The 26282-nt window shown below is 36.0% G+C and overlaps 1 protein-coding gene across 4 annotated transcripts in view; it reads left to right on the top strand.

The window, feature by feature from the left end:
• Positions 1-25624, top strand: part of QRSL1 (glutaminyl-tRNA amidotransferase subunit QRSL1) — a 32946-nt gene extending 7322 nt beyond the window's left edge. For 3 of the 4 annotated variants that reach the window (XM_038554845.1, XM_038554847.1, XM_038554848.1), the window contains 10 exons: positions 1306-1465; positions 1876-1974; positions 3204-3300; positions 7676-7852; positions 11182-11357; positions 11447-11559; positions 13596-13788; positions 14313-14430; positions 20239-20444; positions 23578-25624. In XM_038554845.1, coding sequence (XP_038410773.1) covers positions 1306-1465; positions 1876-1974; positions 3204-3300; positions 7676-7852; positions 11182-11357; positions 11447-11559; positions 13596-13788; positions 14313-14430; positions 20239-20444; positions 23578-23798 — 1560 coding nt within the window. In that variant the 3' untranslated portion in view covers positions 23799-25624. The remainder of the gene's footprint in view (positions 1-1305; positions 1466-1875; positions 1975-3203; positions 3301-7675; positions 7853-11181; positions 11358-11446; positions 11560-13595; positions 13789-14312; positions 14431-20238; positions 20445-23577) is intronic. The other variant, XM_038554846.1, reaches the window with a different exon arrangement.
• Positions 25625-26282: the final 658 nt, after the last annotated feature.

Genomic DNA, 26282 nt, shown 5'->3' on the forward strand with positions numbered 1-26282 from the left:
GCAAAGAAGGCAAGAGAGACGTAATTTTCTTGATTATTACAGTTTAGCCACGGGATAGCTCAGCTGCCCCTGCCCCTCCCTGAGTCACTCTCCCTGGCGCCCGCACTCTTTCTTCCTCTTGAGTCAGCCTTAGGGGTCTTCTCCGTGGCCCATTCACACTGCTTTTCTCCTCTAAAACCCTCAGCCCCAAGAATACCATTGCTTTGATGATTTATTCAATAGCTGAGAGCAGACGATTTGCAGAATTTCCCCTCAAATGCAAACCTCAGTTGCTTGGTGGATGTAGGACACCTGCAAATGAAGTCAACTCAGAGGACAAACTAAGCTTGTGCTAGTGCAGAGAGAAATGATCAAAGAGCACAGGTTATATATGACATTCCCTCTACCCTGTACTATGGTGTGGCTTCAGACAAATCACTAACCTCTCTGAGCTTCAGTTTCTTCATCTGTAAAATGAGGTTAATACTGTATAACTTACGTGGTTTTAAGGTTAAGTGAAGTAATGCATGTAAAGCAACAGTGTCTGGCTCTTGGTAAATAATACATAATATTCCATCACCCATCCACCTTCTCTCTCAGCTCCCATCTGATCCACCTCTGCTCATGTAATCTGCAAAGTTTTGGTGTCATCTTTAACTTGCTATTCATTGCTTTGATCTAATTAGTAAATATTACTTCCTCCAGGAAGTATTAAATAGTCATCACTTCAAGCTTGGCTTACGATAAACATATAGATTCTGGTTACTTGTGGTGTGATTTAACACTTTATTTACTAGCCTTTCTAATGCATCAAAGACAGAATTTCAGAGTTTATTTTTAGTTTGCTTGTGAACCCATATTTTATAAGCATTTCTCTCCATTTGTAGTGGCTCTTCCTTGAATTCTACAATATTCTAAGTAAGATCTCACTTAGAGCCATAAGGTCCTACAGGGCCTTGTCTAGTCTGTTTTTATCACTCTGGATTGCCTGTGTTCCAGCTAAGCCACCCTCTGCACAATCTCCCCCAACCCACGCCCCGCCCGTGCCAGGCCTCTCCTCTAGACAAGATGGTGCACCTAAACCCCTGCCCTCGGTGCAAACCTGACTTAGAAACAGCAAGTACCTCCACTCAGTTGACGACTGTCCTACTCAAGCTGATCAGTGGGTTACCCACATTCAGTACACTCCCTAGGGATAGGGTTCTGTTGGTTTTGAATCCAAGCTTCACTTCAAAATTTTAGACTTCATCGCCCTGTCTGCCCACTGAATATAATACTTGAAATTCTGCAGCCTCAGTGAAAGTTTTGGAATTGTGTGTTTTACAGGTTTCTGCAGCACTGAAACAAGGCCAAATTACTCCAACAGAGCTCTGTCAAAAATGTCTCTCCCTTATCAAGAAGACCAAGTTTCTAAATGCGTACATTACTGTATCAGAAGAGGTAGCCTTAAAGCAAGCTGAAGAATCGGAGAAAAGATACAAGAAAGGTAAATGACTGTGAATTACACTTAATTGGCATATCCCTAGGGAAAGAATTTAATTGAATGTAGCAGTCTCCTTTTGGCAAGTGAGGCTTTAAACATAAAACATACCCTTATTTAAAGAACTTTTAAAAAATAGAAAAGAAAGAAAGAAAAAAGAAAGAAAGAAAGAAAAGAAAGAAAGAAAGAAAGAAAGAAGAAAGAAAAAAGAAAAGAACTTGCCATGAGGTATAATAAAAATAGGGTGATGGGTATGTGATGTTTTCTAATGCCCACCTGTAATAATTTCTAACATCAATTTGATTTATGAAGAAGTATCTTTACCAAAAACTAATAGTTATTGTAATAACTAGTATTAACGTTTCTTTGTATTCTGAACTGGATACAGCACCTGATCTTTTGGATTTTTACTGCAGGTCATTCACTTGGGGATTTAGATGGAATTCCTATTGCAGTAAAAGACAACTTTAGCACATCAGGCATTGAGACAACATGTGCATCAAACATGCTGAAAGGTAAAGTTTAATTGACCAGAGCACTAATAATTTTATAAAACTATTTTTTCAGTTTAAATTAAAGATAAGATACTAAAGCACCCAGGTATTCTCAGACTAATTATATCTGCAAAAGAAGTACTTAGGCTAGAATATTTTTACTATGGGCTCTTTTGGAATGCAAAATTATTCCTTAGAGGTAGGCAACCTTAATGGATGTATCCTATTTAGGATGCTTTAGAAATCCTACTTAGGAAGATTTAATGACTGACCGCCACACACACACTCAGTGCCCTCTGACACCCACTTATCAATATCACAGGACTGGTGGGCAGGGAGTGACTCTCATCGCTCCTTTCTTGAGGGTGGTGTGAGGATTTGCTTCTATTGTCTAGTTGATTTTTTTTTTTTTTTTTTTTTATTTATTTATTCATCATAGTCACAGAGAGAGAGAGAGAGAGAGAGAGGCAGAGACAGAAGCAGGCTCCATGCACTGGGAGCCCGACGTGGGATTCGATCCCGGGTCTCTAGGATCGCGCCCTGGGCAGAAGGCAGGCGCCAAACCGCTGCGCCACCCAGGGATCCCTGTCTAGTTGATTTTTGTTTCCCAATTACTCCCATCTTTTATATCACTATACTTACCTGAGTATAGTGATGTTTAGTTTTATTCTTTGCAGTTTAGTAGGTCAAAAGGAAACCCATTTCTCAAGATTTCTGGATCCTAAAAGGAAAAAGACATGGCCAAAGCTTATCCAGAGTGCTACACACTGAAAGGAAATCTATGAGGAATATGCCCCAGGTTCTTCTGATAGGTAGATTGTTAATTGAAATACACACAGATGAAATTTTAATTGAGAATAAATATCTATTTCTTACTGGAAATAGGTAAAAAATTACTATGGGATATAGCATTACAAGTACAATGAGCAAAATAATGATGTGTTATTAGTTTCAAATGAATTGGGTGCATCTCTATCACTCAATATTGTGTAGTACTAACTTAAAAATCAGTATTTTTAGATGATAAATAATAGGGAATATGCCAACTGTCTTTGGAAAACATAACAATTAGTAGTAGAAAAAATAAAATTAACTTTTGCAAGAAAGGCCAACCTATTACTCAAATTAGGAATAATTAACACATGTCAATATGAATAGCTTAGTTGTAGTTTAAAATCTTGTTTCTTGCATGTGATTTACATGTTCACTGTTTTCTCTCCTATAGTAAGAATAACTGAAATTTTTTTCAGGTTATGTACCACCTTATAATGCTACAGTAGTTCAGAAGTTATTGGATCAGGGAGCTGTCCTGATGGGAAAAACAAATTTAGATGAGTTTGCAATGGGGTAAGTAAAATTAAAATTTTCTTCTCTTATATTTCTTTCATCATTGTCTTTAATTTCCTTAAATGTAGGTACCAAAAAAGCAGTGCGGTGATTTCTTGAGGACTCTAATGTCAGTTCTCAGTCCCTCTGTGAGAGTATATTCGATTGCTTAATGGGTATATGGTCAGATCTCATTTTGGTTTTCGTTTGCATTGCCCTGATGACTAATGATGTTAAACATCATGTGTTTATTTTGCTACCCATATATCTTCTTTGGTGAAGTTTTTATTCAAATCTTTTACCCATTATTTTTTTTCCACTTATGTTGTTTGTCTTAGTGAGCTCTAAGAGCTCTTTTATATATTCTGGATTCAAGTCCATTGTCAGGTAATTTGCAAATATTTTCTCCAGGTCTTCTTACATTCTCTGAACATTCCTTTCAAAGAGTGAAAATTCCTAATTTTAATGAAGTCCATTTCATCTTTTTTCTTCTTTTATGATTAATGCTTTTTGTGTCTTTTTTTTTTTTTTTTTTTTAAAGATTTTATTTATTTATTCATGATAGTCACAGAGAGAGAGAGAGAGGCAGAGACACAGGCAGAGGGAGAAGCAGGCTCCATGCACCGGGAGCCCGACGTGGGATTCGATCCCGGGTCTCCAGGATCGCGCCCTGGGCCAAAGGCAGGCGCCAAACCGCTGCGCCACCCAGGGATCCCTGCTTTTTGTGTCTTAACGAAGAAATTTTTACCCACCGAACCCATAGTCACAAAGATTTTCCTCCTAGAAGTTTTATAGTTCTTATAGTTAGACTTATGATCCATTTAAGTTAATTTTCTTGTATAAGGTGTGAATAAAGCCAAGGTTCATTTATTTGCATGTGTGTCCAATAGTTCTAGCATTTCTTGTAAGAAAAAAAATTTATTCTCTCTTCATTAAATTACCTTGGTTCCTTTGTCAAAAATCAGTTGGATATATATGTATAGGTCTCTTTCTGGATTCTGTTCTGTTCTGTGTATCTCTATTTACTTTAATAACATGATATCCTGATTCCTGTAGATTTAGAGTAAGCCTTGAAATTAGGTAGTGAGAGTCTGTTCTTTTACTTTGTTTTTCTTTTTAAAAATTATTTTACATTTGCTAGGTCCTTTGCATTCCCATATAAGTTTAGACTGAGCTTGCTGAAGGACGCCTAGGTAGCTCAGCGGTTGAGCTTCTGCCTTTGGCTCAGGGCGTGATCCCGGGGTCCAGGATCGATTCCTGCATCGGGCTTCTTGCAGGGAGTTGTTTATGTTCTATGTTTCTGCCTCTCTCTCTCTCTCTCTCTCTCTCTGTGTCTCATGACTAAATAAATAAATAAATATAACTCTTAAATAAATGAGGTTGCTGATTTCTATAAAGAAGCTTGATGAGATTTTGATTATGATTGTGTTGAATTTATAGATCAAGTTTGGAAGATTTGACATTTTAATATGTGTCTTCTGTTCCATGAATACTTTATCTATCTTTCTATTTATTTAGATTTTGTTTACTTTTTCTCAGTATTTTTACGATTTTTCTGCATATAAATCTTATATGTAATTTGTTTGATTTATTCCCAAATATTTGTATGGTCTTTTTTTATTTTCTTTATTTGAAAGAGAGAGAGAGAGAGAGAGAGAGAGCAGGGGTGGGGCGGAGGGAGGGGCAGAGGGAGAGGGAGAACCAGACCACCAAGCAGGAAGCCCAGACGACGACTGGGGCTCTATCCCAGAATCCTGGGATCATGACCTGAGCCAAAGGCAGATGCTTAACCAACTGAGCCACCCAGGTGCCTCCTCCCCACCTCCTGCCAGGTATTTCAGTGTTTTAATGCTATATAAAATGGTATTTTTTTTCAATGTTTGTTTATTGTTGGTATATAGTATGTAGTATATTGATAGTTCTAATTGATTTTTCTATGTTGCTCTTAATATCCCATGACCTTGCTAAGTACTCTTTTATCAGTTCTAGTTTATTTTTTCAGATTCTTTATATATATATTATACATAGATGATCATGTAGTCTACAAATAAAGACTGTTATTTCTTATTTCTCTTTCTTACTGTGTTGGTTAGCACTTCAGTACAATACTGAGTAGAAGTAATAGGAGCAGATATCCTTGCCTTGTTCTTATTTTTGGGGGAAAGCATTCAGTGTTTCACCAAAAATGCTTTCTATTTTCCCTTTTATTATAACACTTGTCACATTTGTAACATTTGCTTGGTCTATGCTCTCTGTTTCATAGAAGCAGAATCTTTGACTCTTATTTATGGTGCTGTCTCTTGGTACCCAGTAAATATATGTAGAACGAATTAATCCATTGGAGTAAATTCGAACATAGGTTATTAGGACATTGCCTTGAACAGCTGATCAAAATGAACATCATCAGTGAGGGTAAGTGGACATCATGTACCACTAGATGTGATTCCTTGAGGACACACCATCACCTATACAATATTCAGCTGAGAATGTGAAACCTGAAACTAATAGCAAGAAAACAAAAGATAAGTCTGAAATGAGAAACATTTTATTAAAATATGAATATCATAAAAAGGAAAGCCTGTAAAAATATTCTAGATTAAAAGAGCCTAAGGAAAGCAAAACCTAAAACTTATAGAAGAAAACATAGGAGAAAAATCTTTGTGACCTTGAGTTAGGCAAAGATTTCTTAAATGGGAATCATAAAGTACAACCCACAAAATAAAAAGCTGATAGATTGGACTTCACTAAAATTAAGAACTTTTCTACTTTAAAATACACTATTAAGAAACGAAAAACGACCCACAGCCTAGGAGAAAATCTTTGCAAAACATGTCTCTGAGAAAGAACTGGCATCTAGTATGTATATATATCCTTACCCAACTCAAAAATAAGAAAACACCTTAATTTTTTTTAAATGGATAAAATATGTGAGCAGATATTTCATCAAAGAGGATGTAAAGTTGGCAATAAACACATGAAAATATGCTGAACATGGTTAGTCATTCAGGAAATGCAAGTTAAAATCACAAGAAGATATATACACTGTTAGAATGGCTTAAAAATGACAAAACAAGTGCTGACAAGGACAGAGCATTTGGATTTCTCATACAATGTTGGTAGGAAATGCAAACTGGTATAGCCATTTTGGAAAATAGTTTTTCAGTTTCTTTTTTTTTAAAGATTTCATTTATTTATTCATGAGAGACATAGAAAGATAGGCAGAGGAAGAAGCAGGCTTCATGCAGGGAACCCAGGGTGGGACTTGATCCCAGGACTACAGGACCACACCCTGAGCCGAAAGCAGACGCTCAACCACAGCCACCCAGGCATCCCAGTTTTTCAGTTTCTTGTTAACATCATATGATCCAGCAATCTCAGTCCTGCATATTTATCTAAGAGATGAAGACTTATATTTACACAAAAGCAATGGCTAGGGTCTTTTAGTACAATATTTTGTGGCTTTATTTATAACTGCCAAATACTGGAAATAACTCAAAGTCCATTGGCTGGGAAATGATTTAAAAAGAACAAAAAGGGCTAAAGAGACGATGATAATTAAATGCAATACTTGACTCGAGACTCAATCCTGTACTGGGAGGGGATAAAATGCTATAAAGGACATTATTTGATCAGCTGGCCAAACTGGATTACATAGATTAGATAAAAGTATTACATGGATATGAAGTGTACCGAGATTGATAACTGTACTGTGACTGCATGAGGGAAGACCCTTAGTGTTAGGAAATGCATACTGAATACATACTAAAATATTTAGGGGTAAAGGTCCATGATATACTTAATTTACCCTTAGGTGGTTCAAGAAATAAGTATTTGTATATGTTACAGACATACACAGAGCACACAAATAGTAGAACAAATTAAGTGATTTGTTGACAATAGGTGAATCTGTGTAAAGGGTATAAAGTTCTTTTCATATTATTTTTATTTGTGCAATTTACCTGTAAGATTGTAATTATTTCAAAACTTTTAAAATAAGTTATTATTCAACTTATGCTTGTCTCAAAACATCTGATTAATAGAGGGAATCCTTCAGAGGACTTCTTGTTAACTCTTTGAATGTTTATGACACTCTTCAACTGGAAGACCTTGATTTACAAGGGAAATAAATCATCATAAGCTGAATTGGATGATCAACTGGGATAAAAATCTTTTTTCTTAACAGGCTAGTTTTCTCTGCTTTCTCCCACATGATCTCACCTCCCATCCTCCACCTCCTCAACCATCTAATTAATGAAGGCTACATCTAAGCAGGCTCCTTGCCTTTTCCAATTCAAGTTCCAGTGGATTATACAGTGTTAGAAGCAAATAATCAGGAGGTGAAATTTTCATCGAAAATGAAAGTTTCATTAAGATATCTTGCTTCACTTCATCTCAGATCTGGAAGCACAGATGGTGTATTTGGACCAGTTAAAAACCCCTGGAGTTATTCAAAACAATATAAAGAAAAGACGAAGCACAAGGCCCATGGTGAGAATGAGGATTCAAATTGGCTTATAACTGGAGGAAGCTCAGGAGGGAGTGCGGCGGCAGTAGCAACGTTTACATGCTTTGCGTAAGATGCTTTTTTCTGTTTGTCCTGTAAAGCCCAACCAAATATAAATAGTCATAAACCAGGCTCAGTATCCAACAATAGAGTAGTTCATACCGTGCTATTTTTGTTTCTTTTTAGTTATTTGTGCTCGGTGGTACATCAAAATTATATCTTAAAAATACACTCAACTGTACAGTGTGTTTATTGTGTATTTTCTACATTTAACTTGAAGATAATCTTGAAACTCTCCCTCTGTAGTATCTGCTTTTCTTAAAAACATGATTTTATGGATCTTGCAGAATAAACCAGTTAGCATAATTGAATTTCATTTTTAAAATAATTTATTTGGGGGATCCCTGGGTGGCGCAGCGGTTTAGCACCTGCCTTTGGCCCAGGGCGCGATCCTGGAGACCCGGGATCGAATCCCATATCGGGCTCCTGGTGCATGGAGCCTGCTTCTCTCTCTGCCTATGTCTCCGCCTCTCTCTCTCTCTCTCTATCATAAATAAATAAAAATTAAAAAAATAAATAAATAAAAATAAAATAATTTATTTGGGTATCTGTTCACCAACTGTACTAATATTAAAGGACTAATATACCATGGCTTTAGTTGAGTGCTGCTGAGCTGTTAATGATGGTTTATCCTTCAGCTAAATCAGGCTTTTGTTTAAAAAAAAAAGGTAAAAAAGAAAAAAAAAAAAAAGAAAAAAAAAAAGAAAAAAATGCCCCTGATAATTATCAATAGGATATTTAAAATAGTGTTTTTGTACATCTGTGACTAAAAATGTATATCATTGAGTAAAGTTTTCAAGTTTGTTAGGAGCTGACTTGTTCAATTGTCCTGTTTGTATTTGGGAAGAATCCATCCATCATGCTTTATGTTTTAAGTCCCATTTGTAAAACATTTACAAAGAAGAGTAAATAAATACCACTTTTATTTATTTTCTCAGTTTCAGTATAAAATTGAATGTGTTTCTTTAGTAGTACTGTGTGTATTTTATTTCTCCTTAATTATCCGCTGAAACTAAGCTCTTTTCACAAACATTGCAACCAATAAATTATTTATATTTTTTAGAGCTATGGAGATTTAGATTCTTCAGGGGTTTTCTTGGTTTTTGTTTGGTTTTTTAGTTTCTCTGAAATCTTATTTACAAGTAAAACCATTTCATTTTATCTCTGTGGAATTTTATAGCATTGCATTAATATTAATGAGAGTTCTGACAAGTTAGGACTGCAAGATTAGGTGCTTTTTTTTCTATCCTCATCACCCTACTTAATGTTCATCTTTCTGAATGTACTTTGAGAAGATGGCATTTTGACACATAATTCCTATGGAAATATAGATTTTACTTTTACACAGCCGTCAGTGAATCCTAATAAGAAAATGTGTCCTTTTAGAAACCATGAAAGCAACAAGCTGATTTGTAGCTTATATGGACTTGGTAAGAAAGACAATCTAATTTGCATTTTCTGTAGCGCTGAAGGGCCATGTGACCAGTAGGAGCCTTGTTCAGTCCAAAGCTTTATTCTGAGTGGAGTCAAGAGAAGCACAGACAGACCCAAAGTAACTCCAGATTGAATGGGTCCCAAACTATCAAGTTCTGCCTTGTTTTTCCCCCTTTTGATTTATTTTATAATATTTTTAAAAACAAAAAGGTTCCTGGAGTATTATGCAGCCACTAAAAGGAATGAGCTGGAGTGCTTTGTAGTGTCAGGGAAAGACCTCAAAGATACACTGTTAAGTGGAAAATGAGCTGCCGAATACTATGTATAGTATGACCTGCTTTCTGTTAAAAGGAATAATTACATAGGTATATATGTTGGTTGCATGGAAATATCTGGATGAGTATATCAAAACTGATAAACAGGATTTTTAGGGAGGCAGTGATTATAAGAGAAATCTTAAAAAAATAAATAAATAAAAATTAAAAAAAATAAAATATATATATATAAGAGAAATCTCACTTTATACGTCTTATGAAATATTTTAAATTTTGTAATTGGCACATACACTTTTCTAATCAGAAAAACCTTTTTTCTCTGAAACAAAGTTTAAAAAATTTTAATTATGGTAAAACATACATAACCTAAAATTTAGCATCTTAAGCATTTTTGAGTGTACAGTTCAGTGTTAAATACATTCACATTGTTGTGCAGCCAATCTCCAGAACTTGGTTCATTTGCAGAATTGAAACTCAGTACCCTTTAAACAACAGCTTCCCATTTGCCTGTCCCCTCAGCCCCTGGCAATCACTTTTACTTTTTGTCTCTATGAACTTGAAGACTCTAGGTACATAGAGTGAAAATTATTCAGTATTTGTGCTTTTATAACTGACCTATTTCAGAATGTCCTTAAGATTAGGTTTTGGTTTTGTGTTTAATAAAAATATATACTCTATAGGTAAGTGAGCAAAGAAATGGGCACTTCATAGTTGGGTAATGCAAATACAAATAAATGTGAAAAATTATTCAAAAATGCACATTAACAAAGCTTTCTGGTTATTCAGATTAACCAGATTTTCAGAACTGCTAGTCCTCAGTGATGATAATGAAACATAAGACCAAATCTGATTCACTGCAGTTGGAAATATAAATTGGCAGAGCCTCTCTGACAAGTCATTTGACAATAAAGATTAAGAACTTAGAATAACAGGCAGACCCTGTGGCTCATTAACTCTACTTCTTGGAAGCCAGCCTAAAAAATAATCAGACATATGGGCAAAGATTTATGTTTAAAGGTGTTTATTACAAAGTAATTTATTAGGCAGTTATTATCCTATTTGGCAACAACATAAATGTTTAAATAAATTAAAGTACATTTCTATCCATGATTCTAAATGAGGTAGTAGAAGGTTCTGTGTATGAATTTCTGGGGGAGGTATGTTTAGTTTATAAAAGCATACTGTAAAACTGCCATTAAAGGAAGGTATAAGGTATTTGTATGTATAGGAAGATGAGCTTTAAAATCCTGGGATCGCCAATTGATATGATGGAATATTATACATATTTTAAATTTTCAGTAATTTTGATGACCTAGCAAAAGGCTCATGATAAGCAAAAAAGAGATGGAAACGTATAATTACAGAATGACCTGAACCATGAAGAAAACTGCATTTTTTTAAAAGTCTTGAAATTAATATGCCAAAATGTTAACAGTGTTTGTCTAAGGCAGTAGAATATTTTGTTACGTCTTTACACTTTTTCTGTATTTTCAGAGTTCTCTGAAACAAGCATGTCTTACTTTAGTATAACCAGGGGGAAATAACTTTAAAATTATACACTTAACAATAGATTCCCAATATAATTGGAGAGATGTCATTCTTCTAAAGAAAATTCCATTTACATTCCAGGGCTTTAGGATCAGATACAGGAGGATCAACCAGAAATCCAGCTGCCCACTGTGGGGTTGTTGGTTTCAAACCAAGCTATGGCTTAGTTTCTCGTCATGGTCTCATTCCCCTGGTGAATTCAATGGATGTGCCAGGAATCTTAACCAGATGTGTGGATGATGCAGCAATTGTGTTGGGTATTTATATGATTCCATAGAGTTTCAAAACATTATAAATTTCACTGTAAAACAATGTGTCTGTTATTCATAAGTATTTTTCCTTACAGGTATGCTAGCTGGGCATGACCCCAAAGATTCTACCACAGTTCAAGATCCTGTTAAACCATTTACACTTCCCAGTTTGACAGATGTGAGCAAACTATGTATAGGAATCCCAAAGGTAACTCTTCCCTTTTATTACTTTACAGAAATACTATCAAGTCAAATCTCAGAAAGTAGTAAGGTTTAAATTTGGTAATCATTGTGCAGATGTAAAATACAGCAGGTGACTATAGTTAATAATACCCTATTACATATTTGAAAGTTATTAAGAGAGTATTTTTTTTTTTAAGATTTTATTTATTTATTCATGAGATACGCGGAGGGAGAAGCAGGCTCCCCATAAGAAACCCGATCTGGGACTCGATTCTGGGACTCCAGGATCACACCCTGAGCCGAAGGCAGATGCTCAACCACTGAGCCACCCAGGCATCCCAAGAGAGTAGATCTTAAATTTTTTATCACAAGGAAAAAAACCTGTAACTGTGTAAAGTGATCGATGTTAACTTAGACTTACTGTGGTGATCATTTCTTTTTTTTTTTTTTTTTTTTTTTTTTTAAACATTTTATTTTATTTTTTTTTTAATTTTATTTATTTATTTATGATAGTCACACAGTGAGAGAGAGAGAGGGGCAGAGACACAGGCAGAGAGAGAAGCAGGCTCCACGCACCGGGAGCCCGATGTGGGATTCGATCCCGGGTCTCCAGGATCGCGCCCTGGGCCAAAGGCAGGCACCAAACCGCTGCGCCACCCAGGGATCCCGATCATTTCTTAATATATACAAATATTGAATCATATATTGAAACTATCATATTGTATGTCAGTTATACCTCAATAAAAAAATTAAATGATCATGTTAATTAGGGGTCTGTATACTTTTTCTATAAAGGGCCAGTTGGTAAATATTTTAGGCTTTGTGGGTCAGTGTCTTTATTGTAACTATTTAACTCTGCCACTGTATTGTGAAAGCAGACCATGGACCATATGTAAATGAAAGAGTGTGGCTGTGCTCTAGTAAAACTTTATTTTCAAAAATAACTAGGAAGTTGTGTCTGGCTGGTAGACCACCATCTGCTAATCCTGGATGTAACAACTGAGCTTAGGGCCATACCTTGCATAGTAAAGGCTTAATACATGACATGTTACCTTCTTTACTACTATTATTAGTATTACTACTGCATTTATTACTGTAGTAACTGAGTAATCATTTATGAAAGTAAATATGTTAAAGTACTGACCTTTAAAAAACTTTTTAAGTTTAGCAGTAAGTTTTTGGATAATTTTTTGTTGTGGGACGCTGTTCTATGCATTATAAGATGTTTAGCAGAATCGTTGGCCTTTACCCTTAGAGATAGTACCCCCACCACAGCACCACCCCGCAAACAAAAATGTCTGCAGACATTACCCAATGTCCCCTGGTTGAGAGAAGGATAAAATTGCCCCCATTGGAGACCACTGCTATAGAGAAATACTTTCTTTAAAATTTTCAGTTAAGATAATAGCTGTGCCTTCTTTTATGGATTTAAAGAGAGCACAGGTTGTAGAAAGAGACCTATTTTAGAACCCCAGATCCTCTACTTACCTGCTATGTAACTTTAGGAAAGTTACTTGTCTAGTCTCAGTATTTTTCATTAATAAAATAAAGGATAATACATGCATCATGGAATTGTTAGAAGAATTAAGTTAGGAGGCATCTGGGTGGCTCAGTCAGTTAAGCATCCAGTTCTTGATCTCAGCCCAGGTCTTGATCTCAGGGTTGTGAGTGCAAGACCCATGTTGGGCTCCAGCATGGAGCCCACTTGAAAAAAAAAAAGTTCAGTCTAAGATACCTTATAAAAAAGTTTCTGCAAAAGCATTAAGTGAGAGGACCTTTGAAAAGCATCTAGCATAATGAACATTTAACAAATATGGATTCTCCAGCCAGTTCTCTAATCTTTAATATTGTTGTATCCAGCTCACAAATAACTGGTACAGTGATAGTCATGCCATAAACACTCTTGAGTTAGTTCAGCCTTTCTAGCTACCTACTAGCAATTTAATCAGATTTTCTAATGTATTGCCAAACGTCCTAAAGTATGTATTTTTTAAGTACATAGTTTTATAAAACCATCTGTACAGATGTTCTAATTTCTGCATCTTGACTTTTTCCAATAAGGAATATCTTACACCAGAACTATCAAGTGAAGTGCAATCTCTTTGGTCCAAAGCTGCTAACCTCTTTGAGTCTGAGGGGGCCAAAGTAATTGAAGTGTCCTTGCCCCATACCAGTTACTCAATTGTCTGCTACCATGTATTGTGTACATCAGAAGTGGCATCAAATATGGCAAGATTTGATGGGCTAGAATATGGTAAGATGGCTGTGTTTGGGATTTTTAAGGTAGTTATCTTAAACATTTGGAAGTTTTACTTATTAGTGACAAAAAAATTATCCCCAGAGTGTTAATGATTTAGGCAAGTAAACCAGTGAATCCTCTTACCTTTGTCATTTAGTCTACTGTTTACACTATTCATCATAAACATCTCTGTATGTTTGGTTCCCCTATCTGAACTGTGAATATTTTACAGGAGCAGTATCTTTTCTTTGTATTCTCAATCTGTCAAATATAGTGCCTGGCATATGGTAGGAGCTCAACAGATATTTGGCTGGATGGAGATGGTGAAGGATAGATGGATGGATGAGGGCATGAACAAATGAAGTTTCCCTTTTGGTTATTTTCTTCTTTCTCCTTGATTCCTGGCAGATAAATAAAAGGAGTCACTAAGGATAGTCTTCCAGAATTTTAGTATTGGTCACAAATGTGAATCTATGCTTGCTTTTCAGTGAAAACTTTACTTCCTTTTCAAATAATGTTTACCTCTTTTTTGTTTTTAGGTCACAGGTGTGACATTGATGTGTCTACTGAAGCCATGTATGCTGCAACCAGGCGAGAAGGGTTTAATGATGTGGTGAGAGGAAGAATTCTCTCAGGAAATTTTTTCTTATTGAAAGAGTAAGTAATTAATTTAGGGGTTTCCCCATATTTGAAAACTCAAAAGTACATTAGTAGCATGTCTTTCAAGTCTTATAAGTTGAGATATTTGCTAAAGAAGCAAAATCCTTATGATTTTAATTAGAAATCATAATTAAAGTCCTGATTATAGCACTTCTAGTGTCTGGTTATTCAAATGCAAAAAAAAATTGACACTCTTGACAAATGATTAGTACAAAACTAAGTAGGAAGCCCTGAAGAATTTTAGCCTCATTAAATGTCCCCTGACTATTATTGCAACATTGGCTTATTGTTGTTAGAGACTTAAGCAGAAAGTTACGTTGGTGTATCTTGAAAAATTTAGTAAATCAACTTAGTCTTCCCCTACATTATGTATCTGTTTACTCCAAGAAAGAAATCTAAATTATTAGGACTCCTACTTAGATTGTCGTCAGTATAAGTTTATTCATCATCTTGTGAATAGGATTCATCTTGCATACCTCCAAGTCTGTCTAAGAGGACATGAGAGGTGTGAAGAGGCAAGAATGAGTGTTGTAATGAATAGCTTCATGGAGTTTTTCTACATTCCCTAAGGACAGAAAGCATTATTTTTCATCTGTGTATCCCTTCAGGACTAATACTTAGGATTACTTTTTCCCAAATTCTTTGAATAGCCATAATGAAAAACAGCATGGAGGTTCATCAAAAAATTTAAAAATAGAACTACCATATCTAATCCAGCAATCCTACTTTTCAATATATATCTAAAGGAAATGAAATCACTACCTCAGAGCATTATTCACAATAGTTGAGACATGAAAACAACCTAAGTGTCCATTATCAGATGAATGGATTAAGAAAAAAATGTGCATATATATACAATGGAATATTAACCATAAAAAAGAAGGAAAATTTGCCATATGTGACAACATAGGTGGATGCTAAAGTCATTATCCTAAATGAAATAAGTCAGAGAAAGACAAGTACTATATGATCTCACTTAGACGTGGAATCTAAAAAAGCCAAACTCAAAGAAACAGAAGGAATAGTGGTTGCCTGGGTCTAGGGGAAATACGGAGATGTTGGTCAAAGGATATAAACATGAAGTGATAAGATGAATAACTTTTAGGGATGTAATATATATCACAGCATGATTACTATAGTTAACAGTACTGTGTTATATATTTGAAAACTGCTAAGAGAGTAGATCTTAAATGTTCTCACCACAAAAATATTGTAATTATGTAAGGTGATAGATGTGTTAATTAACTCTGTGGTGGTAATCATTTCACAATATATACATATATCCAATTATATTGTACACCTTAAAGTTACACAATTTTATATGTCGATTATATTTTAGTAAAGCTGGAAAACAAAAAACCTAAAAATATTTGATTATGTATCATATTAAAAGACTCTTCTCCTGTAAATCAAAACTATAATGCAATATTACCTCACACTTGTCAGAATGGCTAAAACCAAAACATAAGAAACAACAGATATTGGTGATGTGGAGAAAAAGGAACACCCCTACAATGTTGGTAGGAATGCAAACTGGTACAGCTATTCTAGAAAACAGTATGGAGATTCCTCAAAAAGTTAAAAATAGAACTATCCAGCAGTCACACTACTAGGGATTTACCCAAAGAATACAAAAACATTAGTTCAAAAGGATACATGCATCCCTGTGTTTATAGCAGCATTATTTACAATAGCCAAGAAATGGAACCAGCCCAAGTGTCCATCAATTGATGAATGGATAAGGAAAACATAGTGTATGAATATACAGTGGAATATTACTCAGCCATAAAAAAGAGTGAAATCTTCCCATCTGCAATGACATGGATGGAACTAAGAGTATAATGCTATGTGAAAGAAGTCAGACAGAGAAAGACAAATACCATATGATTTCACTCATATGTGGAATTTACAAAACAATACAAAGGAGCAAAGGGTGGTGGGTGAGAGAGAGAGAGCCAAACCAAGAAACAAACTGCATTATAGAGAACAAACTGATGGATACCAGAGAGGAGGAGGGTGGGGGATGGTTAAATAAGTTAAATAAGTGATGAGGATTAAGAGTGTACTTGTCATGATGAGCACCAGGTGATGTGTGTAATTATTGAATGACTATATTGTATTGTACACTATATTGTACATATGGTAATTAATGGAATTAAAAACTTAAAAAATAAAAATTAAAAAAAAGTCTCTTCTATATTGACCAGTTGATTGTAATGATTTTTGGAACAGGAAAAGAAAATGAAATGTTGCCGATGGGTTTTCTAAGCAAAGACTTAGTAAGTGGAAGATGTTACATTTGCCAAATATATCTGATTAGAATCAAGTTGTATATCTCAGGGCACAAGTTAATAGACTGTATAGGTCACTGGTAACAGCATATAAAGAAACTGAAGGAGAAGAGTCTGAAAGCTTTTTCCAAGGTCAACAATTGGGGATACTGACAAAAGGAAGTGAGAATTTCTGTTGATATCCCTATTTTCTGAGTCAGGGAACGTAAAGTCAGTTTTGTTTGGAGGGAGCCAAAGGCCAACCTCTGAGCCACCCAGGAGTCCCTGAACATAATTATGTTTGAGCTACATTTAAATCTGATTTTTACTATTTGTCTTCAATTTGTCCTATCCGTTCTTTCTTTTAACCTCTTTTCATGCCACCTTTTATTTTTTCTTTAATTAATAACTTTTCTCTTAAAGAGATTTAAAACAAGAAAAAAAAAGTCATTTATTATTTTCCTAAATATTTACTATTTCTGGTGCATTTTATTATTTTGTATAGATCCAAATATCCATCTGGTGTAATTTTCTTGCTGCCTAAAGAACTTTAATATTTCTTGTAGTACAATCCTGCTGGCAATGAATTCTTTCAGCTTTTGTTTATAGGCAAAAGTCTTTCTTTATCTTTAATTTTGTTAGATATTTTCTCTGGGTATAAAATTCTAGATTGATAGTTTTTCCTCTTAATACCTTAAAGATCTTGTCTGTGTCTCCTGACTTGCATAGTTTCTGAGAAGTCTATTGTTATTCCTGTCTTTATTCTTTTGTGTATAACATCTCTTCCCTCCCACCACCACCCCCCCAGCTGATTTTAAGATTTTATCCTTTGTTTTCAGGACCTTGTCTGTTATGTGTCTTAGTGTGATTTTCTGCATATTTCTTCTTGCTTATGGATTTGTTGAGCTTCATGGATCTGTGAGTTTATAGTTCTAATCAAATTTGGAAAAGTTTTGGCCATTGTTTCTTAACAATATTTTTTCTGACCTCCTCCCTTCTGGGACTCCCTTCATATGTATGTTAATCTGCTTGATGTTGTCCCACAGCACACTGATGGCTCCCTCCTTGTTTGTTTGTTTGTTTTTCTTTCTTTTTTAGTCTTTTTCTCTGTGCCTGCTTTTGAATAGTTTCTATTACTATCTTCAGAATCACTGATCCTCTGCTGTGTCACCTGCTATTAGCCCAGTCGGTGTTGTTTTTATTTCATATTTTGTATTTTTCATTCCTGGGCAAGTAGGTCTTCTGATCTCTTCAATTTCTTTATGATATCATGTTTTCTACTATCTTCTTGAACATATGGAAGATATTTACAGTAGCTGTTTTAATGTTCTTATCTGCTTAATTCCCACATTTCTGTTGTTTCTGGATGTCTTTTGTTTGTTTTTTTAAAGATTTTATTTATTTATTCAGAGACACAGAGAGAGAGGGGCAGAGACACAGACAGAGGGAGAAGCAGGCTCCATGCAGGGAGCCCGATGTGGGACTTGATCCCAGGTCTCCAGGATCACACCCCAGGCTGCAGGCGGCGCCGAACCGCTGCGCCACCGGGGCTGCCCTCTGGATGTCTTTATATATATATAACCATAACTAGGGGGTAAAAAGTAATCAATATAAAGGCTTCCTTTTAAAAAGGCTTTTTGCGGACAAGTCCAAAAGGGCCTTTAGGTTCATTTAACTCAACTCTACTTGAAGAATTTCGCCAGATGCCTCATGTATTATGAAGTCTTTCCACTTTGGCTGTTAGGAACACACACTATGGCTAGTCCTGTATGAGCTCTTGCAATTGTTTGACTTTTCAGTGATTCTTTCCCCAACCTTGAGAATTTCTTCTTCTATGTGCATGGATCAGCACTCAGCCAAAGACCTAAGGGATCACTCTGCAGATCTCTTGAGGTCTCTTTATGCTCTTTTCTCCTCTCCAGTACTCTGCCCTGCAAATTCCAGTTGTCTTTGCCTCCCTGAACTTCCAGTTTTGGTCTCTAACATCTTGAGAACTGCCCCCCCCTGAAAACTATGCTTAAGTTCCAGGAGTCTGGGCTGAGGCCTGAAACTGCCTCCAGGCATGATGCTGGGGAAATTAAATGGCTCACTTATTTGCTTCCCTTCTCTTAGAACTCCCTCTCTTGAATGCCTGTTGTGTAATATCTGAAAATGATTGCTTTATTTTGCCTAGTTTTTTAGGCAGAATAAAGCAGGGTAAATTACTATGGGTAAATACTAGGGTATATATATATGGCAGGTAAATCCCATCCCTATTGCTCTATCATTAATGGAAGCAAAAGTTCTGTTTTTGAACCATATTTAAAGTAGGAAGAAATTTAATAAAAAATTTTTGCTTCTGTTAGAATAAAATTGAGGTTTGGGAAATGCTGTTACTGACATCATTTAAAACATCAAATGTTACTGTTGTATAACTTATAGGAAATACCTGCATTTCTCTTTCTATAGACCCTGTGATTAAATGACAATAAAGACATTTGATATATCTCAGGACACCTGGGTGGCTCAGTGGTTGACCTGCCTTTGGCTCAGGTCATGATCCTGGGGGCCTGGGATGGAGTCCCACATCAGACTCACCCTCAACCGCAGGGAGCCTGTTTCTCCCTCTGCTTACATCTCTGCCTCTGTCTATGTCTCATGAATAAATAAATAAAATCTTTTTTAAAAAAGACATTTGATATTTCTGTAGGATTCTTTTAAGGTAAGAAAAGCTAGCACATTTTAATCTTTATTATATTTGGTCCTCAGTAAGACTGGAGTAGTTACGTCCATTTTTACAAGTGAGGAAATTGTATCCACTTCAGGAAGATCTAAAGCATGCTTTCTTTTTCCCTTTCTTTGCATCATTGACTTATAGTTACTTTTATAGGTGGCTAATTCCTCAATCTTTTCAGTAAAGTAGGCATCTTTTCTTGAATTTCACATTTCCATTCCTGGGGTATGCCTATCCATAAAATACAAAATTGCAAGCACTGCATACTTTCTCTAGTTTCTGTTTCCAGAGCCTGTTTCCTAGTGTCTAATTATGATGGCATATTAGAATTTTGCAAAACTTCAGAATCCTTAAAATAACGAGTTACCATTATACTACAGATGAAATAAAACATTATAATAGAAGGAGGATTAGAATAAGCCTCCAAAGACCTGGTTCTGGTCTTTCCTTTATCACTGCCAGTCTTTGTAACCTTTGGAAAGTCATTTAATTGCTTTGCACTTGATTTTTTTCACCTGAAAATAAATGGTCTGGTTAATGATACCCCTTGAAGTGGAAGATATCCACTTATTTAATGATATCACTATTATGTGATTATATGTATAGAATTGTATCAGCAGTGAATTCTGATTAAGCTCCTCATGTAAAAAATTCTAGAATAACAGCACAATTGAACAAAAATCATTTATATGTGTTGTCAGGAATCTTAGTGGTGCCTACTTTTAAGGGTCAAGAAGCTAGTCATTCTTTAACAAGCCATATGTGTGAAATTGATTCAAAGACATAAGAAAAATCCTTAAAATATCATCTATTTTTCCACAGAAACTATGAGAATTATTTCATTAAGGCTCAGAAAGTGAGACGACTCATTGCTAATGATTTTGTGAATGTTTTTAACTCTGGAGTGGATGTCTTGCTGACTCCCACCACCTTAAGAGAGGCTGTACCATACCAAGAGTTCATTAAAGAAGACAACAGAACACGAAGCGCCCAGGATGATATTTTTACACAGGCTGTAAATATGGCAGGTAAGGATCCCTCTGGCTTTTTTTCAAATTTTTAAATAGGCGCCCTGGCCTTCAACTGCGGTTCTAGCTAGATTGTTGCCTGAAGGCAACAGCTTGTTCTTCTGGAATGCTTAGGAATCTGTGTATGTATGTGCGTGTGTGGTATGTGCACATGCTTAGGCATGCATGCACTTGCAGTTACCATGCACACACATACTCAATCTACTTAATAGCATAATTTTAACTTTTATTTTGGAAATTATCAAACCTACAGAGAAGTTGAAAGAATAGTATAATGAATACCAATATGCCCTTTGCCTGGATTCATTCATTTTGCCTTATTATATGCGTTCTCCTTCCTCTCTTTCTCTGTACGTATACACACATATACACACACACACTTTTTTAACTGAATAATTTGAATGATTCAGCATCATGGTACTTCACCCCTAAATACTTCAGCATAAATCTAAAAACAATGACATTCTCCCACATAACCAAAATTCCATTATCACACCAAGGAAAACTAACCATGAATATTATAATATTGTAAATATAGCCCATATTTAAATTTTCTCAATTGTACCAAAAATGTCTTTCATAAAATTGTTTTTTCCCCTAACATGTTACATTTGTTTATGATTTTTTTAAAATTTAGAACAGTTCTCCAGTTCTCTGCTTTGAGTTTTTGTTTTTGTTTTGTTTTTTAACATCAGACTGCTTTGTAATTTGTGTTTTGGTCATCAAACATAATATAGAAAACTCGAGGAGAAGGAAAGCCTATTGTATTTCCCTATACTTTGTTTACTATGTTCATTTCTTCCCAAAATCTGAAGATTCTTTGTTTTATCATATACTTTCTATTTAAATTCCTTTAGCCATTTTTTTGAGGGTTAACCAGTTGTTAACCAGTTTTCTTAAGTTTCTTTCAAAGAATGCTTGATTTCCTTTCATGTTTAAAGATTTTGTTCACTGGATACAGGATTTTGACTTGACATTTCTTTAGCACTTAAAAAAAATGTTATGCTACTTTCTTTGGCCTGTATAGTTTCTTTCTTTCTTTCTTTTTTTTTTTTTTTTTGCCTATATAGTTTCTGATAAGAAATCACCCACCTTTTAAAATTTTTATTTTAATTGACAATGACTTTTTTTAAATTTAATTTTTTTATTGGAGTTCAATTTGCCAACATATAGCATATCACCCAGTGCTCATCCCGTCAAGTGCCCCCCTCAGTGCCTGTCACCCAGTCACCCCAACCCCCCTTTCCACTACCCCTTGTTCGTTTCCCAGAGTTAGGAGTCTCTCATGTTGTGGACAATGACTTTTTTGAAGAGCCTAGTGCACTTGCCCCATTGGATGTCCCATCCATATCTGGATTTGTTAGATTGCTTCCTCTTGATTGTGTTGAATCAGATATTTTTGGCAGAAATACTACATACTCTTCATGTCAGGAAACAGTTAATGTCAGTTTGTTGTACTTTCAGAAACTAAGTTGATCCCTTAGTAAAGGAAGTACTGCCAGGTATTTTCCGAGTAAAGATACATTTTTCCTTTCATCAATTATAACCAATAGATGAGGCAATACCTTGAGATTGTGTGAATATCATATTCCCCAAAAATCTTGAACCCAGTTTTAGATCTTTTGGTGCTCCTTGCCTGAATTATTTCCTAGAGAATTACAAAATGCTGATTTTTCTGTCATTCTTTCTACATATATTAGCTAGCAGTCTTCTCTAAAGACAGCTTCATTTTTTTTAATTCAACATATAATAAACAGTTACTATCATTATTGGTTTTGATGGTCAAATTGTCCTAAATTTGGTCAATAAGAGCCCTTTCAAGTTGCACATATCATTTAGCCCTATCCCTATTAATTTTTTTTTTTTAATTTTAGGTATTTATTCATGAGAAACACAGAGAGAGAAGCAGAGACATAGGCAGAGGGGGAAGCAGGCTCCCCGCAGGGAGTCCAGTGCAGGACTCCATCCACAGACCTGGGTCACGCCCTGAGCCAAAAGCAGATGCTCAGCCACTGAGCCACCCAGGCATCCCTTTACCCCTATTAATTTCTAAAAACTTCCTCATTTTATGGCATAATAAGATATCCCAGAGTCTTGTACTTTCTCTGCCCCAAACCTGGAATTAAAACTGAGCTACCATATCTTATCTAACATATTGGCAAACATTTGAAACTTCAACAAGGATCCCTGGGTGGCGCAGCAGTTTAGCGCCTGCCTTTGGCCCAGGGCACGGTCCTGGAGACCCGGGATCGAATCCCACGTCGGGCTCCCGGTGCATGGAGCCTGCTTCTCCCTCTGCCTATGTCTCTCTCTGTCTCGTCTCTGTCTCTGTCTCTCTCTCTCTCTCTGTGTGACTATCATAAATAAATTTAAAAAAAAGAAAGAAAGTTCAACAACATGCTCAGTTGGTAAGGCTGTAGGGAGAAAACGTTTTGCTGATGGGAGTTCAAAATAGTACACCTTTTTTGGAGAGGAATTTGGCAATATATAATTACATATGTATTAATCTTTTAGTGAAGCAATCCCTATTCATCTGAGAGACTTTTAATACCAAAAAACATGGGATGCCTAGGGGGCTCAGTCAGTTAAACATCCGACTCCTGATTTTGGCTCAGGTCATGATCTCATGGGTGATGTGATCAAGCCCTGTGTCCAGCTCCACGCTCCACAGGAAATCTGCTTGAAATTCTCTCCCTCTCCTCTTCCCCTGGTCACTCGCTCCCTCTCTCTCTTTCTCTCTCAAATTGTTAAAAAAAAAAAAAAAAAGAAGGAATACATAAAACACATAGACAAGGAAATTCACCTGGGTATATTGTGAGATAGCTCAGTACTGAAAACAACCTAAATGTCCAACCATAGAAAAATGAGTGAATAAATCATGGTACAAACCACATAATGGAGTGCTATGCAGCTATAAAAATGGAATGAAGAAAGTCTCTGTGAGCTGATACACAGTGATATCCAAGATACATTGTTAAGTGAGCAAAAGGAAGGTACAAAAGCATGCATATCATACAATTTTTGTTCCTTTTTGAACCTTATCTGTCTTGTACCTACTAGCACTGGAAAGCAGAAGTCTCCTCTTCTTAGGATGGAGAATTAATCAACTAATAGTTGTCTTTCTTTTCTTCAGGATTGCCAGCAGTGAGCGTCCCTGTGGCCCTCTCAAACCAAGGATTGCCAGTAGGACTGCAGTTTATTGGACGTGCATTTCATGACCAGCAGCTTCTTACAGTTGCCAAGTGGTTTGAAAAACAAGTACAGTTTCCTGTTACTCAGCTTCAAGAACTAATGGATGATTGTTCATCAGTCTTTGAAATTGAAAAGTTAGCTTCTGTTTCTCTAAAACAGTAGTGATAAATATAGCATGCAAATTAAAATAACTTAAAGATTTTATATTCTAGAGAAGTCAGTTGATCTTGTTAAATTCCTATAATTTGGTTCATTGTCAACACAATCATTCCTTGGGATCACTTTTTAAAACGCTTGTGATATAGTTAATTAATAAGTTATCTATCAGCATTTATTAAATATCCACTAAGTGTAAAGTACAGGATTTTTCCATTAATACAAGATACATGTTCCTGAAAAATGATGCATTTGCAAAAATGTTCATTAATGGGGATCCCTGGATGGCTCAGCGGTTTAGTGTCTGCCTTCGGCCCAGGGCATGGTCTTGGAGTCCTGGGATCGAGTCCCGTGTCGGGCTTCCTGCATGGAGCCTGCTTCTCTCTTTAGGTCTCTGCCTCTCTGTGTGTGTGTGTGTCTCTCATGAATAAATAAGTAAAATCTTAAAAAAAAAAAAAAAAAAAAAAAAGTTCATTAATAAGAACAGAGCTTAGAGTAAAAGTAAGCTTAGGTATAACCCTCTCAAAACTTGTACATCTTATAACCAAAGTGCTAATAAGAGCTGTAATGTGTACCTCCAGAGAGAACCTGAACAGGCAGGCAGATTGGCAATTCAATGGTGGTGGAGGCTGCCTCAGGGAATGTTAAAATGCACAAAAACAATAAATGGGAATACTTGGTTCTGAGTGCAGAACAAAAGAGTCAGAAGAGGAGCTCTGAGCCCTGGAGGAAGTGCAACCTGCTGGGGACCAGAGTCATGCAAGACTGAGGGTGTGTCTCTCTGGGGAAGAGCCCAGGTGCAGACCCTCTTTATTTCTCTAAAAATAGAGCTGCAGTGACTGAAAACTTTCTCCTTTTTTGCTAAAGGTGAAAATTTTACTTCTGCTATCCCAGAACCTCATGCCAAGGAACAGAAGAACTCCATGTTAGACTGACTTCATTTTCCTAGTTACCATTCACAGATGAACTCACTGGTATCCTAGAAACATTTGTTATAACCTAAGACCCCATATTGGACTTGAAACTTGGTAGGTAGTGGAGCATGACTTTAGTGAGAAAGTTTCAAGATATACAAGTACATCCAGTGTGAAAAACTTGTAGATAATTTGGTGAGGATGCCGAAGACAGAAAAGCCCATAGCCTCCTCCCTTACCCTAGAGTCTCTATTCCTTATGGTTTCTTTATCCCCTTAGCTTAGCTTTCTTTACAAGTGCTATTTGGGTCCCTTGAGCTCAGAGATATAAACAATCTGTATTCAATTTGGAAAAAAAATTTATGAAAATCATAGATTAACCCACTATAAGATTTCATCATTGGATTTGTCTTGGCCAGAACCCCATCATCATCCCGTGTTGATCAGGTCTTCTAATTTGGCACTTATGTTACTGATAAGTATAAGTGGGAAACTGAATTATTTTTTAATAAATTCACTTCGTTTAGTAAGGAAAAAGTCTATTCTATGAAGTACATGAGGGGAAAATCTAAGTGGTGGAGAGCCTTCTGCAGAGCCCCTAGAATGTTGCATCATAGGAGGTTAACCTGCCTGTTACTTTTTCTTTAATTTCTCTCCTCCCAGGATCCTTCCACTCCCAAACACTCAGTTTGACAACCTTTGTATTAAATCTTTCAGGCCCACTAGTCTTTTTATAAATCTTGACTCTGAATCGCTGAAAGGAAGAAATTCATAACAGAATTGCATTATTTTATAACAAGGAAAAAACATCTTAGCTGAAGGAGCTAACATGATGTAAAAAGCAAACAAATGATAAAATCTTTGCCCCAGTCTTTTCTTAATGTGTGTATAATATGAAATAAATTTTTTTCAAAGAATATTTATGCAGTTTCTCTTACTCCTCTTATTCCTGTATCTCTGCTTGAGCTGCACTAATGATTTGAAACTGGAAATAGGGAAGTGAAACACTGAGTGTTCTCACATAATACCCAACTAGCATGAAATAATACCTAATTTGTTTTTCTTTCTTCTCCATCTTTACCCTAAATCTAGTAGATCTCATTTTACCAAATCACTGTCTGGGAATTTAAGTGGGAAATGGTTTCTGCATCTCAGCTAATTAAATCCCGAAATTGTTAGCAATTCTGAAAGGCGAAGGTGGCTACAAGTGTAAGATGAGTCTCCTGATAAGACACAGCAAAACAAAGAGAAGTTAGATTCAACAACAAAAGCATCACTAGAGCGAAAAAATGTGATGAGATCACAAAAGCTGGCACCCCCAACACCACCCAGAGCCCAGGGAGCACGTGGAAAGTCAGTGTTCCGTGTTGGCCCACAGTGTTACCAAGAAAATCACTTGAAACCAGGGAGGCAGACTGTTCTCTTTGGCTCTTTGCTACCAGGTCATCAGGAACACAGAGGATCTTGAGCCAGCTAGAAAGGAGCATGATACGGAAGAGGAGCTTCTAAAGATGACAAGGAATAGTGACTCCGATTAGGAAATCACCTGAGCCTTCTAACGCAGACAGGAAATACCT

Source organism: Canis lupus, chromosome 12 (assembly GCF_011100685.1).
Source record: "Canis lupus familiaris isolate Mischka breed German Shepherd chromosome 12, alternate assembly UU_Cfam_GSD_1.0, whole genome shotgun sequence".
Lineage (NCBI taxonomy): Eukaryota > Metazoa > Chordata > Mammalia > Carnivora > Canidae > Canis > Canis lupus.